Source organism: Monodelphis domestica, chromosome 4, assembly GCF_027887165.1.
Source record: "Monodelphis domestica isolate mMonDom1 chromosome 4, mMonDom1.pri, whole genome shotgun sequence".
Lineage (NCBI taxonomy): Eukaryota > Metazoa > Chordata > Mammalia > Didelphimorphia > Didelphidae > Monodelphis > Monodelphis domestica.
The window spans coordinates 5,292,495-5,312,861 of record NC_077230.1 but is presented as its reverse complement, the minus strand read 5'-3'; the positions used below and the strand labels follow the sequence as shown (position 1 = coordinate 5,312,861).

The 20,367-nt window shown below is 35.9% G+C and overlaps 1 protein-coding gene across 10 annotated transcripts in view; it reads left to right on the top strand.

Annotated features, from left to right (window-relative positions):
• The window catches only part of TTC3 (tetratricopeptide repeat domain 3), a 193,218-nt gene that overhangs the window by 64,844 nt on the left and 108,007 nt on the right, over nt 1-20,367 (top strand). For all 10 annotated transcript variants that reach the window (XR_008911745.1, XM_056797083.1, XM_056797082.1 and 7 more), the window contains exons 12-15: nt 11,057-11,219; nt 11,642-11,681; nt 13,410-13,536; nt 16,397-16,454. Coding sequence is in view for 9 of the 10 variants with exons in the window: in XM_056797083.1 (XP_056653061.1) it covers nt 11,057-11,219; nt 11,642-11,681; nt 13,410-13,536; nt 16,397-16,454 (388 nt within the window). In the remaining variant the exon portion in view is untranslated. The remainder of the gene's footprint in view (nt 1-11,056; nt 11,220-11,641; nt 11,682-13,409; nt 13,537-16,396; nt 16,455-20,367) is intronic.

Sequence of the window (20,367 nt, the reverse complement as noted above, 5' to 3'; positions counted from 1 at the left end):
AAATACAAATTTTTGTTCTTCTTTGGTTACTATTTTAATAATATCTATTCCTAACCAAAATCTTTCCTGTTCCCTTTGGTACTTCATGCACCTTGCTTGCACAGATTTAGTTTCCTTACACAAGAAGAGGCAGCATGTAGTAAACCAGTTCTGGAGTCAAGAAGACCTAGATTCAAGCCCCACCTCTAACATATATTGACTCTGCTACTTAGGGTGTTTTACTTCACATTCAGTGCCCACAGTCAGTGTTCTAAGACTGTAAATTGTTCAGTGTGCATTGGTAGAAAATAGAACTACTTACTCTCTAGAAGTTCCCTACATCTTTTAAATTATAATTAGTGTGGAAAGGAAACAAGACTGACTGTTTGTGGGGGAAGGGGTCTTGTGACTAGCACTTCCTTCCTGCCGGGAGTGGCAGTTGGGTCTTGTGACTAGCACTTCCTTCCTGCCGTGTGGTCTTGTTTCCTTTCTCAATAAATATTACATTAGCAAAGTTAACCAAAAAAAAAGTTAGCTCTATTTTTCTCCCTTATAGCAGGGTTTTATGTTATGATTAATAAATGTTATTAAAAATAGACGCTTGAGATATACTCAATTGGTACTAAGTAAATAATTATTATGGTCCGTTATATTACTTTTAATCAGAGACGTTTGTTTTTTTCTCCCAGAGTTTTACTGAAAACTTTAAAAATTAAAATAGATGATGCATAATTCATTCTTTAAAGTTTTGCTCAGTCAGGTAAAAATCCATTATGAGCCTGATCTTGTGATTTGAAATTGATACAGGGGTCCTACACATTTATGGGGACATTGAACATTGTTGTTGTTGTTCGTTTCCCCCTCAGTAGTTGCTACTGGGGCTTGGTGTTTAAATTTTCTATTATTCTCTCACAGAATGGGAGTAGCTGTCATGAAAATTTATCATACCAGTGCAGTCTCCAAGCTGAATGCTAGGTTTATTGAGAGTTGGCCAGTCTCACAATAAAGCTGGACTCTAGTCATGATCAAGACCAGAGACCCCGAGCCTCAGGAAATAGCCCTTTCTGATGACATCCCGTCATAAAAGATAGACTGAATACAGAATTTTTCACACAGAGAGATTGCACAAGTGTCGAATAAGCCAGCAAGTGTTAAAAAAAAAGAATCGCTATGGGTGGTAACTTTATATCTATTATTACTACTGACCTTTCCAAAACCTTTTCAGTAAAGAGTTGGGATCTAATGTTTTTTTCTGCTGACACCGAGGAGCCAGCAGTTAGATGTACTGACTGGTATTTGCACCTGAGAGCAGCCCTCTACCTCCTTAAGATTTTGCAACAGGGTGTGGTGGACTTGGTTGAAACTTTTGGGTTTCAGGCTTATGGTCTGTATTTTTGCTAGCTAACGTTTATAATTCATATGATCTGTGTTATAATCCTAAAAGAGGGTGGGGGATTTCACACTTGTGATTATGGCATTGAGTTATAAATTATTTATGAAGCACTTCCTACATACTGTAAGAGGGCTACAAACTAAAATCATTCATAGTAGGAGTTCTCTTCCAATATGTCTGTGTTGTCATTTTGAGCTCAACACTTTGTTATGAAAAGATATTTCTTTCCGTGTTAGGAGTAACTTATTCTGAAGAATGATCAAATCTAGTATTTGATTAAGCCATAGGATCTTAGTAGCTTTTTTTCATGACTAGGAAAATGAAAATAAGAACCATTGTGATGTCTGCATGTAGCCCGATTATATTCTAGGAAATTGGTTTCAATCTTCAAGGTAATGAAAAGGTCATATCCAGCTCTCATTTAACGTAAATTCTAGTAGGGCTTGATGAAAAAAAAATGGAAATAGAAAAGAAAAAACAGTTTAAATAGTACATAAACTAGCACATTTGCTATTCGACTCAGGGAGGGTGTGCTTCAGACTCAGCATCTAATAAGAAATATTAATATGCCCCTTGTCCTTCTGTGTTGTTCCCCCCTTCCCCTTATAGACATTGGTCCTGAACTCTTCTCAGAGCAGGATGAGGGGAAGAGGGAAGGAAGGAGGAAGAGGAAAATATTGGCAGCCAGTCTCAGCTCTCATTCAGTTCCACCTTGAGTCAGGCCAACTGCCTGAGTCTTTAGTAACAAATCTGGTGTTCTGACTTATCTATATCTATGTTACTACAATGTATTGGAGAATGTTCATCTTGGAGAACTGCCATGGAAAGAAGATGATTTTGACTCTATGAGTTTTTTGTCTTACTCATTGATTCTACTATATCTGTTTGTCCCATTGATTTCTAAAATATTGTTCATATATCCTTGTCTATTTCCAAAATGATTTAAAGTATCTTAAATATATTACTTATTTTGATGCTTTAAGGATAAAACCAAATAGAGACCATCTAAAGGAAGCAGGCTCATGAAATGTGTAGATTACAATGTTCAGGCAATTAATTTGTCAGCCAAAGGAAAAAGAAAAGACCTCTGAGTGACTGATTTTTGCTTTTCTGACAAGAAAAGTCAAATGTCATGTTTTTTTTTTTTAATTAAAGATGATTATAATGCCTGGTACTTGAAAGTGTTGGATCATTAATAGAGAATCCTACTTTGCTCCTTAAAGAGCTCTGTTAGAGAAATCAAATCACTTCTCTATTTAAAGAACTATATCTCATGATGATAGTTAGTGAAGAGTTTCGCAACATTTCCACTATTAATTACTTACTTTGCTTAGAGAAAACAAATTAAAGCATGGTATTTTAGTCTGCAAATATTGAATTTGCATTCTATATCAGTACACATATTAATTCTCTCAGTTGGCTTCAAGTAAGTATGGAAATGAGTCTACTAATGGAATTTAAATATATCTAAATTTAAAGGTTTGCCTAAGATATCTAGTTCCCCAAATAAATGTTCTTCCATTTCAGCTCTAAAAGTATCCTTTTTTAGTCTTCTCTGTAGGTAGAAGAAAAAAGATACTAAATAAGATAGTAGTTCCACAAAGTAAGTCCAGAAAAAGCAACAACATTATCTAATGACAACAAACTATGAAGAAATAATTGGAATGAAAATCCCATTCCATTACAAATTACAAAAAAAAATTTTAAATTATAAAATACTTAAATTATATGGGGACCAATCTGTCAAAGTACACGAAATAACCTATATAAATTTAATGATAAAATTCTTAAATAAAGAACAACTTTAAATAGCAGGAAGAATATCAAGTTCTCATTTCTGGAACATGCCAATATAATAAAAATTATAGTATAACCACAGTTACTAATCAAATTATTGAACTAATACTTTACAGAACTCAAAAAATAATCTTGAATTCAAACTAAAAAGTGGAACAAGGTGCGAATGAAAAAGGGAATCGCACATTCCTATCTCAAACTATAATAAAGCAGCAGCCATCAAAACCATTTGGTATTCGTTAATTAAAAACCAGAAAATTAAATCAGTGGAACAAACTAGATAAGGGAGCATCAAAAACAAAGGAAATCAGTAACCCAATGTTAGATAAATCTCAAAAGAATTCCCCACTAGATAAAACTGCTAGGAAAATTAGATAGTCTGGCAGGAATTAAGCCTTAAGAGTGGATATGTTGTTTTAAAATTAATGATGATGCTATAAAAAGTTGCAGAAGAGAATCAGATCACACATACCTTTCCAGCTATGGTTAGGCAGTGTATTCTTAACCACAGAGTCAAAAGATAGAACAGATAATTTTAATTACATTAAAAACTTCAACATAGACAAAGGTAATTCATTTAGGAATTAAGAAGGAAATTGGTTGAATGGGAAAAAAATTTGTATCAAATTTCTCAAATAAGAGTTTTGCATAAAAGAAATAGAGACTACATATGTATGGATGTATCTCTACACACATATGCATATATATATATATATATATATATATACATATAAACAATAGCCATTCCTTAATAGATAAGTGGTCAGAAATATGAAGCAGTAGTTGTCAAAAAAAATTGCAAACTATTAACTATATGAAAGTCTTCTCCAAATCACCAATACAAATTTTCAAATGAATATCAAAATAATCCTGAACTTTCACTTCACACCCTACAACTTGACAAAGATGAAAAAAAGATGGCCATATTCAGTGCTGGAGGTCTTGTGGGAAGGTAGGTCCACCAGTAACTTTGTGGAACTGTGAATCAATTTAGCTGTTTTGGAAAGCAATTTGGAATTATATGTAAATAAAATAACTAAAATAATCATTCTCTTTGATCCAGAGATTACACTATTAGGCATAAATTTCAGAAGGTTATTGATAAGAAAAAATTCCTCTATGCAAGGAAGAAAAAAACATATCTGTGCACTTTTTGTGCTAGAAAAAAAATGGAAACAAAATGAGTTACTCATCAATTAGGGAATGGCTAAACAAATTTTGGTATATTTATTTAATGGAATATTTCTGTATTGTAAGGAATGACATCATAAGGACAAACAGAAAGAAAGTCCAGTCCTGTCCCTATGAAGAATGATTAGCACACAGAGGTAGCTTTATCAAACTTACAAGGGGAGGAGAAGAGATGCTAACAGAGATATTCTTATATGGCCTCCATGCTAACAGTGAGCAGCAGGAAGTCTGGGGTAGGGCAAATGATATCTGTGCTCTGATTGAAAAGTATATATTATTTGAGGTAAAGAGCCAGTATAAGACAAATAGGAGACTGCCCCTTTATCTATAGGACTGTCTATATCCCTACTAAAGAATGAGGTCAGGGACAGGGAAGTAGGAGACAACTCTAATGGTATCATTCCAGGAAGAGGCTGAAAAGGATTTGTGTTTATTAGGCTTGTAATACTTGGAATACATCATGGAGAGCCAGGATCAAACTGGTTTTTACTGGTCAGCACTTAGCAGGATCTGATGAAATAAAGTATGTGAAGCATACACATAATGGCTACAATAACGTATCTAAAATAACATGCAATTGAGAGAAACCAGAAGCTTTCCCAGGAAATACAGGCATAAAGCAAAAAGATGCCTCTTTTCCCCACTATTATTTGATGTCTTTCTAGAAATGCCTGTGGTAGCAATAAAGGAAAAGAAAGAAATTTAAAAAGTAGAAAAGAGATATGGATTTCTCTTTTTTGCAGATGGTTTTCTTTGAAAGTCTTAGATAATCAGTAGCGAAACTTTGAGACAATTCTGAAGCATTGCAGGCTGCTAAATAATTCCACGAAATCTGTTATAATTAACAACCTAAGAGGCAGTAACAGAAAAGGAATCCCTTTTCAAAATATTTCAAAATAGCCTACTTACAACATGCAAAAAAACCCTAGGAGTCCATATACCAAAATAATACTTTTATAGATCATTTGCAAAATGTTCTTTAAAGAAATTAAGAGTAATATACAGCTGAAGGAATATTGTGCTAGGGATAGGGCCATGTCAATACAATGAATATTTTAATACTTCTAAAATCTCGGTTTTTGTGTTATCACTTTATTAAAGGAATATTTGACAGAGCTGAACAAAATTATGACATTGAATTGGAAAAGTAAATTATCTAGAATTTCAGTCTACAAGCATGTATTAAGGGCTTACTGTGTTTCAAGTATTGTGTCAAATACCAGGGATGCAAAGAAATGCAAAAACAGTACTTCCTTCAGGGAACCATTATTCTTTTTATTTTTTCCCTTTTTATTTAGAATATTTTTTCCATAGTTATATGATTCATGACCCTCCCTAACCTGTATAGCATGTATAACCTACTGGGTTATACATGTATCTTTTAATTTAATTAATTTAATTTTTAAATTTAGAATATTTTTTCATGGTTACATGATTCATGATTCAAACTCCCCCTCCCCCCATCTGACAAGCAGTTTCACTGGGTTATATATGTATCATTGTTCAAAACCTATTTCCATGTTCTTCCTCTCTGCAATAGCATGATCCCTTAATATCAAAACCTCAATCACTTTACGTGATCGATCACATATTTTTCTACTGCATTTCCGTTTCCACAGTTCTTTCTCTGGATGTGGACAGCATTCTTTCTTACAAGTTCCTATGAATTATCCTGGGTCATTGCATTGCTGCTAGTAGAAAAGTCCATTACATTTGGTTGTGCCACAGTGTATCCGTCTGTGTACAATGTTCTCCTGGTTCTGCTCCTCTCGCTCTGCATCACTTCCTGGAGGTTGTTCCAGTCTCCATGGAATTCCTCCACTTTATTATTCCTTTGAGCAAAATAGTATTCCATCACCAACAGACACCACAATTTGTTCAGCCATTCCCCAATCGAAGGGCATCCCCTCATTTTCCAATTTTTGGCCACCACAAAGAGTGCAGCTATGAATATTTTATTTTTATTTTTTAAAACCTTTCCTTCTGCCTCAGAATCCATACTGTGTATTGGCTCCAAGGCAGAAGAGTGGTAAGGGCTAGGCCCTGGGGGTCAAGTGACTTGCTCAGGGTCACACAGCTGGGAAGTGTCTGAGGCCAGATTTGAACCCAGGACCTCCTGTCTCTAGGCCTGACTCTCCATCCACTGAGCTACACAGCTGCCTCCTATAAATATTTTTGTACAAGTTTTTGTTTTTCAAGGAACCATTATTCCAACAGGAAGGACACTAACAAACAACTGAAAAATATGGAACAAATTGGAGTTAAATCTCAGAGAGAAGAAGCTACCATTAAGGAGTACCTGGAAGCTTGAAGGAGTCCAAAAGGTAGAGAAGAAGGAGAATGTTCTAGGCATAGGGGAGAGTCAGTGAAAAAGTCTTGCAGAGACTGGAAATTTTCACAGTATGATCATAAGAGTATATACCAGGAGAGTAAAGTTTAAGACTGGAAAGGTAAGCAGGGGCAAGATTATGAGGTATGTAAAGGCTAACGAGACGATTTTATAGTTGATCCTGGAATGTTAGGGAGACCCTAGATTTTATTGAGAGGGGACGGTGGTAGGGCTGACATGTTCAGGCCTACCCTGTAGGAAGATTAATTCAGCAGTTGTTGTATGGAGGGTCGACTGGAGTAGAGAGAACCTCAGAAAGGAAGGAGACTATTGACATATTCAGTGTTCCACAGCCTTAATCCCCTACTTCACATGCAATGCTACACATAATCTACCCCCCTTCTCCTGAATGGGGAGGGACATATGTCTTCTCATGGTTCCTTTTTGGAAATCATAGTTTTACATGTTGTTGCTATTTGTTTTCTGCTTTCACACTCATAGTTATTTTATATATTGTTTTCCTGACCTTGCTCATTTTGGATCCATTTATATGTCTCATCTTTTTTTGCAGCACAGTAACATTCTATTTATTCATATACTACAATGTGTATAGTCAAGAACACAGTCTATTGTGTTCATACATATTTTGGTGTTTATGAGGTCTTCATTCTTGCCATTGACCTCCTTGGAGTACATGCCTCGTTGGAATCTGTTCCTCAACGTGTATTGCTGTTTTTGTTGTTCTCTTTGAAAAATTCCAAAATATTTTACAAAATGATTTGAATAATTCACAGCTTCTCCAACAATACATTTGCATGCTTGTCTCTCTACAACATTTCCAATGTTAGCTGTTACCTTCTTTTGTCATTTTTACCAAATTACCAGTTTAATTTGAATCAACTTGATTTGTATTATTTATTATTAATTTGGAGCTTTCTTGTATACAACTGTTAATAGTTTGCAATTTTCCTTTTGAGAACCTAGCTGTACTATTTGAGAAGCTGGGTTCAAATCCTGTCTTTGATGCTCACTTCCTGTGTAATCTTTGGGAAGTCACTTCATTTCCCCTACTCTCAGTTTCCTCATCTATAAATGAGAAGGATTGAATTATATGGTACTGTGAGATTCCTTCTAACTCTAGATCTGTGATCCTATCAACTATCTTGATCAGTTATCTGCTGGAGAATGGTTTTTGGTCTTTGATATTTGTGTTGTCTTGAATATCAAACCTTTATCAGAGATATTTGATACAAAAATATTTTCCTCAGGTAACCACTTCCCTGCTTATCTTACAAAAGCTTTTCATTTTTTCATAATTGAAATGAGCAATTTTATCTTTTGTCATTAATCTAACCCCTTGTTTGCTTGAGAATTTAGTTCTTCACTATCCACATTCAGAGGAAAAACTGGAAGTAGAAAAACAACTGCTTGATTGCATGGGTCGAGGGGATATGGCTGGGGATGTAGACTCTAAGTGAACATCCTGGTACAAACACCAACAACATGGAAATAGGCTCTGATCAAGGACACATGTAAAGCCCAGGGGACTTGCGTGTCAGCTACAGGAAGGGGAGGGGGAGGGGAGGGAGGGAGAAAATGATTCTTGTAACCAAGGAATAATGTTCTAAATTGACTAAATAAGATTAAAAAACAGAAGAATTTAGTGCTCATAATTCCCTCTCATTCCTTCTAGTAGAATAAGAAATCTGTTCAGCTTGATATTTTTTAAGCCCTACACATTTAGGCTATTGCATAACTATTTCAGACTTATTTTGTTACCCTATGCATAATTTATGTTCATGTAACTTGGCATTTCGCCGTTTATCATAATACCTTTGAGTAGATTTTTGTACACGATGTCTGCCGTATACTCCTTCCTTTGGTTCTGGCTCTTAGCTCCGTGGCTCCCTTCAAAGGTGGATTGAGTTTCTGCTTCCTACTCGAAGCCTTTCTTGAGCCCCAGCGTCATTACCCCAATAGGTGCTTTGCTCCCAGAAGTTACTTTACATTTCCCTCTCTGTGTATAAGATGTATCCTCATCAGTAGTATAAGAGAAAGGTTTAACACAGAGTTCAAATGGAATGCTGGGAGGAGGAGAGACAGCAAAGGGCCCTTGGAATATTAGGAACAGAGACTGCTGGGAAATTGCCCTGTACGGAAGGGAGACCCCTTTCCTATCTGAGGAATCTGAAACCCGTCAGGATCCTGAGGGTTTCCCCAATCTTATCCTTTGCCATCACTGACTGTGGATGAATCCTGTTCCTCTCTCTGAAGACCTGTGTGGACTAGGCCTGGATATTGAGCTGCCTGAGAGGGTTTGCCCTGGAGGACTGGCTGAGCCAGTCCTGAAGACAGAAAGCTCCCCCGTGCGGCTGCTCTACCTGTAGACAGTTGTGGCTCTTTAGCATTAGATTGGGGTAGCCAGCTCCAAGCTGGTCCTCTCCGCTGGCTGCCTATCATCATCTGTGTTTTAGCTTAGCAAACTCCTGCTTTACAAACGCTTCCCTGATCCCACCCTACTGCTCCCATCGAAGGGGGGTGGCTGCAGGGGGGTCTGGGAGGAAGGTCTCCAAGAGTCTGGCAAAAGAGAGGCCTGATTCCACCGCCACTGGTCTTCCTCCAGCATGAGATTTTACTTCCAGAGGAGGGTTTGCAAAACTCCTAATGCCCCCTCATTCTCCCTTGCTGTGGGGGGTCCAAATTGGTACCGGCCCTGCTTCCCTGGGCCGCCATCTTCTTTCAGGGGGACAGAGGGCAGCACCACCAGACTGACCTTTCAGACGTCCTCCCAGGGGTCTCCCTTCCTTCCTTTTCACCCGCTTTCTAACCTACACATTGAACTTTGGGGAGGGAAAGGACAGTGAGTGGGCACTGGGTGGTTGAGGCCTACTCACAACTGCCAAGTCAGTGTGGGAGTGGGAGGTAGCCATTCTGAAACTGTGCTCCAGTCAGTGCTACTCTGCCCAGCAACCAGTGAGAACACACCACTCATCTCAGGGAGGGCCGTTCTCTTAAAGGCATAGACACATTTTTCCTTTTGAAAGAGTTTTTTTTTGTTTGTTTTTCAAATCACTATGGCAAAGGGGGCAGCTGGGTAGCTCAGTGGATGGAGAGCCAGGCCTAGAGACAGGAGGTCCTGGGTTCAAATCTGGCCTCAGACACTTCCCAGCTGTGTGACCCTGAGCAAGTCACTGGACCCCCATGGCCTAGCCCTTACCACTCTTCTGCCTTGGAACCAATTATTGACTCCAAGATGGAAGGGAAGGATTTAAAAAAAAAATCACTAAGGCAAGCAAACTAGTAGTGGCCATGGGTTACTTAGCACTTATGGGGAACTTCATATACATGTGGTATTTATTCTTTTTTGTCATGATACCAGATTACATATATATATTTCTTAATCTATATGACAACCTACAATGGTTAAAGATCAGGATGGACAGGGTGATTTCTTATGTGCCAATAATACTAGGAATAATTGTTGCCATGATCAAACTTTACTCTGCTCTAAAAAGAGGAGTAGGGATGGTGGTTGGGAAAATAGGCAAGGAAAATGAGATGAAAATAATATTAGCAATGAGGGAGGAGATCACTCGATTAAAGCAAATGATTAAAAACATGACTGAGGAAAAGGAAAATAACAAAGCAAACAACGCATACGAAGAAACTCCAAAATCAGACAATGTAGCCGAAGAGGGAAAGAAAGATGTGAGCTCTTTGGAGATCAACTTTCATTTTTGTATTTGTACATCTAGAACTAAGGACAATAGCATGTGTGTAGTAGAAATGTTGGTTAAATTACTTGTTGAATTGATCGAATCGATGTCATTAAATTTATTAGTAATATTTTTAGAACTGGTGTTGTGTGGCAGAGTCCCCTGTCCCAAAATCCTTAGAGAATTAGAAGATTCTTTGTAGGGCCATTCTACTTTATTGACACAATCTATAATGTCCTAAAACAGAATAACTTTTCTTCTAGTTTATGTGTGACTTGTAACATTCAATTTGACCCAGAGTCAGATATAGTTTACTATTCTTTGAAATGAACAATAATTCAATTATTGTTACATTTTGATATAAAAAGAAATCTGAAAATGAATTCCCCAAATTCTATTCTTTGTGACCAAACCCCAGTAGATGTCTTGACATTTAATTGACTAATTATGCTACTTATCAGTCCACCTTTTTTTCATGTTTTTTATTTAATTCATTAAGCAGTTTTATTTCTTGAAAAATGTATGTAACTCACCTATTGAAAACAAGTGTTTTACAATTTTCTTAAGTAAGATAATGATTTCTTGTCTATTTTCTTTACTATGGATGGGAATATTTTTTTTAAAAAATGAGGATTTGTCTTCATATAACAGGGCCATTATCGTTTTTGTGATGCTCTCTCAATGTTGGGGGAGCATGCCTGGGCACTAGAAGCAAATGAGAGAGCTCAACATCTTTGCAGAAATTACCCTGATGGAATGAAGGATCTTACTCAACAGAACATAAAATTACTAAAACAAGTGGAAGAATTACGAGGTACTTTTAAATAACAAAGTGTATAATATTTCCCTTTTGCTTCAAGTATTTACAGTAGAAATAGCATGTTACATTGTACATAATACTGGGCTTAGTGTCAGTGGTCAAGTCATATCTCTTCTCTGTGCCTCAAACAGTTCACTGAGATTTATCCACTTAATTCTAGAGGGCTGTAATTTACATTAGTGGAATTCCCTTTGCTGATAGAAACCCATTATATTTATTTTGGCAGATGGAGGTATGTTGCATGACTATATTTCATTGAGCTATGAATTATACAAAGTATATTAGTTTTCAAATATTCAATAAACCTGAAATTGTTTACATAACACTTAGAATAAAGAATGAAGTATGTTAGTTTTAACAATTAAAAAACTGAAGTAGTATTATCAGATTGATGACTTTTGCAATTCATTTCAAAGGTTCAAAACATGGAATGAGGAAATCATTTTATGGGAAAAGGTAAGTTAATACTTGATCATTAGAAATTGTGAGTTGCTGTGGTCGGTTGCTCTGTAAGCCACAAATAGCTTTTAGAACAAGAACAATGCAATTGTTTTTCTATCTCTTTAAAAAAATTGCTTGCTTTGAAAATCCCCAGCTCATCTCAACATAGCAAATCATCAAATATTTTTTCAAGCAACTGCTGCATTCAGAATATTGTAATAAGTATTATGGAGAGAGATGAAATTATGATCATCCTTGCGTTCAAAGAGCTGACAGCCTAGTCAGGGGAATTAACACACGAATACACACTATGATATAATAACAAAACACAGATAGATATAATACACAGCATTGCCAGACAATTACATTAAGGAATTAAAAAACAAAATGTTGTGTGCCGTCTGAGGAGAGAATGAGCATTATTTTGTATGTACTCTTCCTCCAAAAATAGAATAAAATTAATCAGATTGGTGGTAGCAAAGATATATGTGCTATTTAGCCAGGCCTATGGAAGAATGTTTGGAGTAATATTTCCCACTGCCTTGCCATTTATAGTTTTTGTTACTTGGTTTCAAGTAGCAGTGGGAAGAGTTTTTGATTCTCGTTCTCTTATTTCTGTTTTTGGAGTCAATCCTGGGCCTGTGTACCAGACCAGGAGAGGGCAGTATAAGTATTTTTATTGTCTTCCTTTTCTGCCCCTTTAGAAGTAAATCAGTGTTGGTGGCTCCACTGGAATGTGAAGATATCTGGGTTCATCATCTGTTTCTAATGCTTATTGCCTATTTGACTACAGCAGAAATAATTAAACTTCTCTAAGCCTCCATTTCCTTATCTACAAAATAAGGAGCATAGCATTTTTATTGCCTGCCTTGAATTACTGGGTTTTGTGAAGAAAGCATTTCATAAACTTTAAAGCCCTTTTTAAATTGGAGCTTTATATTAACACATAATATAAAATAATAATAAATATTGTTATTATTGGATTGGGGAGGATAGCAGAAACCAGATAAAATTTTCCATTAAGCCGTTATTTGCCAAGAAATATTCAAAATCAGTAACAAATACTTTACTTACCTAATTACTGATTGTAGTTCTAGTTAATGTTTTACATTCATTGTAGTAATTTGTCAGAGAGGGCAGCTAAGTGGCATAGTGGGATAGAGTGCTAGCCTAAAGTCAGGAGGACTCATCTTCTGAAGTTCAAAGGTGGCCTAAGACACTTACTAGGTGTTTGGCCCTGGGCAAGTCACTTAACCTTATCTGCCTCAGTTTTCTCATCTGTAAAATGAGTTGCAGAAGAAAATGGCAAACCATTTCAGTGTCTTTACCAAGAACACCCCAAATGGGGTCATAAAGAGTCAGACACAGCTGAAACAACTGAACAACAATTTGTCATTGATTCCCATATTTTTGTTTTTTACAACTTCAGTTGAAAGTTGTCATTTTGATTTACACACTGAAAATAGTAGCTGTTGTGGTTAAAACAGAAAGGTGTGGTTGCTTTTAACTTACAAAAACAAAAGACTTTTCTTAAAGTATGAGTTTAACATTAAGTATCTCAGTTTGTCCATAAAAAGACTGTTGATGTAAAGTTATTTATCATTCCTTTAAGCCCACATTAATATTAATTATGTTTTATGTTCTAAAATTCAGTATCTTTGCTGTCATGTGTTCATCTGGAGAGTTTTAAAAATATTATATCATAATCAGCAGCATTAAAACATTAGTTATTTTTTCTCCTAGGTTATCCTCAGGCTCTCCAAAACCTTCACATTCTGGTTATCTTAATCTTATGGAAACTAATGAAGAAAACAAAGTTTTAAAATTAGCATCGAAATATCGTGACTATTATCAATATCAGAATTTGAAGGTAAACTCACTCCATATTGTCATTTCTTTCACATGCTGATTGTCTGGTAGTTTTGGTAATAGTGGAACCTAAGTATTTGGGAAATTTGATTTCTTCCTACATATTCATAGAGAGTTTCATTTAGTTTCTTAAAATTTTGTAATTACTAAATAATAATTTAGAATAGGGATCTCAAAATTATTGCTCTTTTGCCTACATGAGACTATTTGTCCTTTGTCAAAATAAATATCAGATTATCTAATCTTTGAAAAGTAATAGAAATTTCTGTAGTAATGCAATAGATGAATACTGTTAAGTTTACGAAGAATCAGAGTGGGAAGGAACCTTAGGGACTACCTAATCCCCACTCCCTCATTTTAAAAATGGAGAAACTGAGTCCTAGAGAATTTAAGTGATTTAATTGATAACCATGTGGATAATAAGGTTAAGAAGTGGGATTTAAACCAAATTTCTCTAACTCCAGAGTCAGTATTCTTTCTTCTACAATGATGCCTGCTATTTGCATTAGTTGCTATTGGTTTAGGATCATAGGATATAGATAATAGAGAAAACTAGAAGGGACTTTAGAGTTCATTTAGTCCACCTCCCATAATTAGAGAGTATATGCTTTACAAATCCTAGTTATGTTAGTTTTAATTTGCAGTTGACAATCCAAAAATAGCTGACGGGGCTTTCCCTTCCCTTTTGCAGACAATTACTCTCAGATCCCTCTAGAAGCCAGTTCAAGATAGATCTGTAACAGTAAAAATATATATGCTAGTATTAAATCTAGAGAGTACAAGACAAGAGAAAACTCCTGTTACTTTAAATTTATCTTTCAAATGAAATTATTACCACTTTTAAAGTTTCATTTAATTATAAATTCAAATTTTATATGTATTCTGATATATTTGTATCATTTTCATGGGGTTCTTCCCCCACCTCCTTTTCATGTTTATTTTTATTTTTTAATTTTCCTAGGAGGATCCTCAGTAAAGAGAATGAGTTGAGAGAAAAGGGTTAAGACTTCACAATTATATCCCCACAAATTAAGACCCCACAAATATATCCTCTAGTTTCAGTTATTTCACAAGATAGTGTTTTGAGATCTTAAATGGAATATGTGCACAAATGAAATCGAATATGAAAAGTTTATTTCCTTATAGTACAAACTTAAATTGTCAGCAAAAATGTTGAGAAATAAGAAAACATAGAAAGACTAGAATGCAATAGTCATATTGCCCAGAGCTGTTCCTAGGGCATGTTGAATTGGAGTGAAACTCCTTTAATTTAAAGAACTGAACCATTGTTGCATGGGCAGGTAAGAAACAACCCTACTATCTGCTTAGTTTTTCTACTTAGATTTCATATTGTCACTTTCTAAACATAACGCTTTTCCCAAGGCAAAGAGACTTTCCCCTCTACTTGGCTCTTCCCTCCTACTCAGCATTTACCTTATACTTTTTTTACTTCTTTTCCCTTCAAAACTCTCCTTATTGTTCATTTTAGTTTTATTTATAGATATGGATATAGATATAGCCGTCTAGATAGACACACACCCTCATTTTATTTTTGAGAAGGAATGATTTATTCTAGGTTCCATATAACTCTAAGAATGGCTTCACTAATTGTTTTTTAAGTGATGGGGTTATTTGGAATTTTAGAACTGAACTGATTTTTTATGTTTGTTATTGATGCCGGAGTAGCAAAACTTGTTTAGAAAGTTGTAAAAAGAAACCTTTTACCCTGTATTTTAGTCTCCAAGATGATGTCAGATTTGCTTTGAGGGTATACAAAAGACCAGAGTTCAATGGTATCATAGATTTTTAAGTGGCTTTTCAGAAGTCATCTAATTCAACCTTTCTTTTTATAGATGATCCGTGCCTTAGAGGAGTTTAAGTGATTTGCCCAATTAACCCATGCACTCTGAATACTACCGCAAACGATAGAAAATGTATATAATGCCTAGTCCTGTATCATCTTCCAATAGACATTAATGAGTAGACTAGTGAGGCAACTTAACATTTATTCACAGAACAGGAAATTATGCACTGACAAACGATTTATTTCACAGTACTATGCATCTTCTTACATTTGTTTTCTTTAAAAATTATTTCCAGTGACTTAAAAAAGCTTCTAATTATACAAACCAAATCCATGGGAAATGTAACTGAAAGATTCTTGGCAACATTTTTTAATGCATCCTAGCAATAGAAGGTAGTTTGGTACAGTGTAACAAATGTTGTACCAGATTCAGAAGATCTAGTTTCAAGACCTGACTGTTTATTGCTTGTCTGACCCAACCCAAGTCATTTCCATTCTTATCAGTTTTACCTCTAAAATAGTGATTTTGGACAAATGATTGCTAAGATTCCTTCCAGATTTAAATCTATAACATTCTTTAGCCAGATTTTAGTCTGTAAATCAAGGAGAGAAACATAATTGATCATCACCATTTTTTCTTGTGGATCTTGTTCTTCCACAGGAAGGAACTGCTGGTATGAATGGTAGTTAGAGGAAATGGTAGAGTTTTAAGGATATATAAAATGAAAACATACCGACTTACAGAAAAAAAGTATATAGGATCCATTAAATATTTATCCCACAGTGTAAACAGTAGTAGTCAGACATTAGAGAATTGGGTCCCCATCATGATAATTTGAGAAACATGAAGTACTTAGAAGGGATGCAAAGAGTACTAGAAGCAGTAACTATAAAAGGCCATAAAAGTAGAATCGAGATATATTCAAACTCGGAATTTTGAGGTGTGGCAATCAATGTTAATGTATATGAGTGGGAAAAGTGGCATTTTCAGGTATTTGATAGATTTTTTATAGTGTATTTTTCTTACTCATCTCATTTATTTTATTGCTATGGGTAGGTATCGCGTGAGATTTTGAAATTAGAAAATAAAAGCTATCAACCGGAGTTGCCACCAGGTAAGTTATTGTTTCTATTTCGTATATAAATCTAAGTTAATAGTGTTGCACTCTACCATCTTTCTGTGAAAAGACACAGAATCAGAGGCGTAGGATATATCTTATTTGAAGAACAGAAAAGAGGTTGATATCTCTAGATCATGGGCTATGTAGAAGGAGGGTCAGGTGTATTAAGACTTGAAAGGAAAGAAGGGAGGGGCCAAATTATAGTGGACTTTAAAAGCCAAACAGAGGACTTTGTATTTGAACCTAGAAGCAATAGGGATTGTAAAAATTATATTTATATCTCTAGTAATAACAATATTATAGTTTAGGAGGTTTATTAAAGATCATTAGAATCAAGGAATAAAGAGGATACAAAATAAAAATCATGTGCCCTTGGCTGATTAGCCCATTTAAAATCCCCATGCTTAGCTTACCACTGTACTTACCGCATCATGCAAGAAGAGAGTGGGAGGCGTTACTGCCAGTTAAATACCAATAACGTGATCTCACCAACGTGGAGATGCAAGAGAGATTAGAGGGAATTCTGGGAAATACCAAGGACTTCTGGGGAATGAAGTCTAACGTTCAAAATCTCCATTTATACAGTCCCTCGAGACCCGTGGAAGACTAGTCTCTCCAGGGGTCTTGTAAACATACCAGCTATGAAATTACAATAATTTGAGGATAAGAGGAAAAGAGAACAAAACCAGTGATTGCTAGATGCATTGACACAAAGCCAGTTAGGGGGCAGTCCCCTTCGGCATAAGAGTATACATACAAAACAAATGCATTTAAATCCCACGCAGTTCAAATCACCACATCCCAAAGTTCACTCTGGATTTTCTGGTGCAGGGTGTTGTCTATGCAAGAATCTTAATGGTGTCTTCTCCAAACAATTCACTCTCTGGATTCGGAGAGGTAGTGTGTTTCTTAACCTAAAATTACTCTCAAAAGGAACTTAAACTTTGCAATTTAAAATAATAATAATTATGCATTACCTCTCTTCCCCCTCCCCCCCCAAGAGAGTGATTTAAAAATACAGGGATCACTTAGGGATGCATGGCTGAGTTATGAGGTGTATGACTCAATTGGCAAAAAAAATCAAAAATATTTTTTAAAAATCCAAATAAAAGAGAAAATAATTTGTGGATGAAATATAGACTATTAAATTTTTTTGTGTAAAAATTCTAAGTAAAGGAAAAACAAATCTATAATAGGTCCTTGAGTCTGGGCCCAATTAAAATGACTTAAGTAATTATGCATTTACCCAGTCAGTAGGCAGGACTACAGAAAGTTTGCCACACCATGAAAGACAGAAAAGGGACTAAGATTGTAGGAGACAGGTAGGAGCCAAATTTGAGATACTTGGTAGAATGTGGGACAAGGAAGACCTGCCTTTGACCTATGTCAAAACAGCCACAACCTCAATCCCCAAACAAGTTCACGTCCTCTTGTCTTGGTTCAAAATTTTCATTAATCCCATCAGGATTGGTGGGTCTCTTTGACCTTGCGCTTGATTGGCACTATGCAGTTTAGCTTTGTGCTTCTTTGGCACTGTGCAATGGCTCTTTTTGTATTCTCTTGTCCTGGAATCAGACAGAATCATTAAGTAACGTCCCGTAATTTTTTTTAAACAATCAATGGCACCATTTTTATAGTCTAAAGCTTTTTGGGTATGCATTGACATTATAGCAAATATATTTTAAACTTATATTACTGCAAAATCAAAAAAGTTAAAGAAAATCTTCTTAATACTGGTGACGTGCTTCAAATACAAAAAGGAGAGAAAAAAATAAAACAAACTGAAATAGTATATTGCACATGCAAGCAAAAACAGTAATAAAAGAGTTTAAAAAATAAAAAATATAGCTTATAATCATTGACACACTGTGTCAGCTAAGGAAATTTAGAATACAAAAGTTTCTCACCAAAAACGAGATCCATTTCCTCTTCAAACCTGGCCATGATCCACTATGAGTGCAAAGGAAATGATTTACACAAAGTAACAATTTTTTATAAAGAACAATAGTACAGCATGTAATGCACATTCAAAAATTATCAAAATTCCAAAAGTTATAATAGCCCATTTAATGACATTAGCAAACAAACCCACTATCATACTTTACATGAATCTGCTATATGACATTTAAAGAAAATGGATACTTGTCACATGTTTTTCGGGTGTAGCAATGTTTCAGCCTTGGCTGAGATATTTTTTAAAAATCTATTACTACCATCATTACAAAAACGTGGCAGAGGAATCTAGAAAAGACTAAACCTCTTTACTGTTGATGTTGGGTCTAAAAATGTCACCAAGAATCTAGAGATCATTCTGATGGAAGGGTATAGTAAGCTGAGGAGTTATAAACGAGAGAGGCTCCAATTTTGGGAGCCATCCAGGGGTACCATGCCCGGGGTTCAACTTCCCAGCTCCTTTGTTTGGTATGAGACTGGTGACGTCCCATCCATTCACATTTTTATAAATGTGGGGGGTGAGGATTATAATTGTACTTCATTTCAGCTACTAAAATGGACCTTACCTCCTGTTAGAGGCAGGCAAAATGATCAGAGTTCTTGAAAAAAATCTAAAGACCCCTTAAAATCAATTTGAGATATTTAGCTCATTAAATTTTCCAAAGGTTGTTATAAAATTGTAACCAGTTTGATGAAGTCTACCTATCTTCTATGTGAGAAGTTACAAAGCCAAAATGGGGGGAAAACCCCCTTTTTTATATAGGCTTATTCAATAATGTTTGTTCAGTATAGTTATAGGGGAAAAACAACAGAATATTGACAATAGTTAAAACTCAGTACATTGAAATGATTCAGTGTAACAGAATAGTATTGAATACATTAATATATGAACTTAAAACCACAAAATTAAATCTTAAAACAATCAGCAAAATAAAATAAAATGCAGAGACTTTTATAAAATATTGGAATCTGAAAAGGCTCAAAATTTTTCACCTCCAGTCTCTTTAAAGTTCATTTTTTTTATCCATATAGATCCCTTTTGTCAGTACTGTGGTATCTCCCATAGCAAGGGAGAACTTGGGTTTTAGGAATCTCAAACTGGGCAGGCCCAAATGGCAAAGAATTGCAGGGAGATGAATTTCTCCCCTGAATCTCAGGTAAGATAAGTAAAAGGATCAGTGGACTCATGAAAAAACATCCTAAAGCTGGAAGCTGTTTGAAATAGGCAATACACTGCTCTCTCATAGAATACGCCATGCTTGTAATCAACTTCCTGTTTGGAAAAGTCTCTTCCTTCTTCTTGTTCCCCACCTGAGGTCCCCCGCCATGTGGGGGCTAATTGTTGCCTAAGGAAAGAACACCCCAGTTTTTACCAGTTGTTTTTTTGATTCCAAAGACACAGGGGTAGCTACCATCAGCCTGGGACCTGGGACTAGGCCTGTGCTTGGATGAGTAATCTGGGTCAGAGAAGGGAGATCAGGAGTAGAGTGGCTGGGGCTGGGGCTGGGACCAGGGCCAGGACCAGAGCTGGGTGAGCGTTTTGGGTCAAGAAGGTCAGGAGTGGATGGCTGGAGGCAAGAGTGGGCAATAGCAAGCCACCGGGATTTAGCAGCAGGAGTGAGCTGAATCAGGAGAAGCTGCTTTGCAAGGGTGGGTGGGTGGGTAGGCGAAAAGCCTTGGCAGGAGAAACGTGGCTTAAAAAAAATTATCTAGGCCTTCTTAAAAAAAAAATTGAGAAGTTCTCATCCAACTTGTGGTTGCCAAAACTGTAAAAATTATATTTATATCTCTAGTAATAACAATATTATAATTTAGAAGGTTTATTAAAGATCATTAGAAATCAAGGAATAAATAGGATACAAAATAAAAACCATGTGCCCTTGGCCGGTTAGCTCACTTAAAATCCCCATGCTTAGCTTACCACTGTACTTACCGCATCATGCAAGAAGAGAGT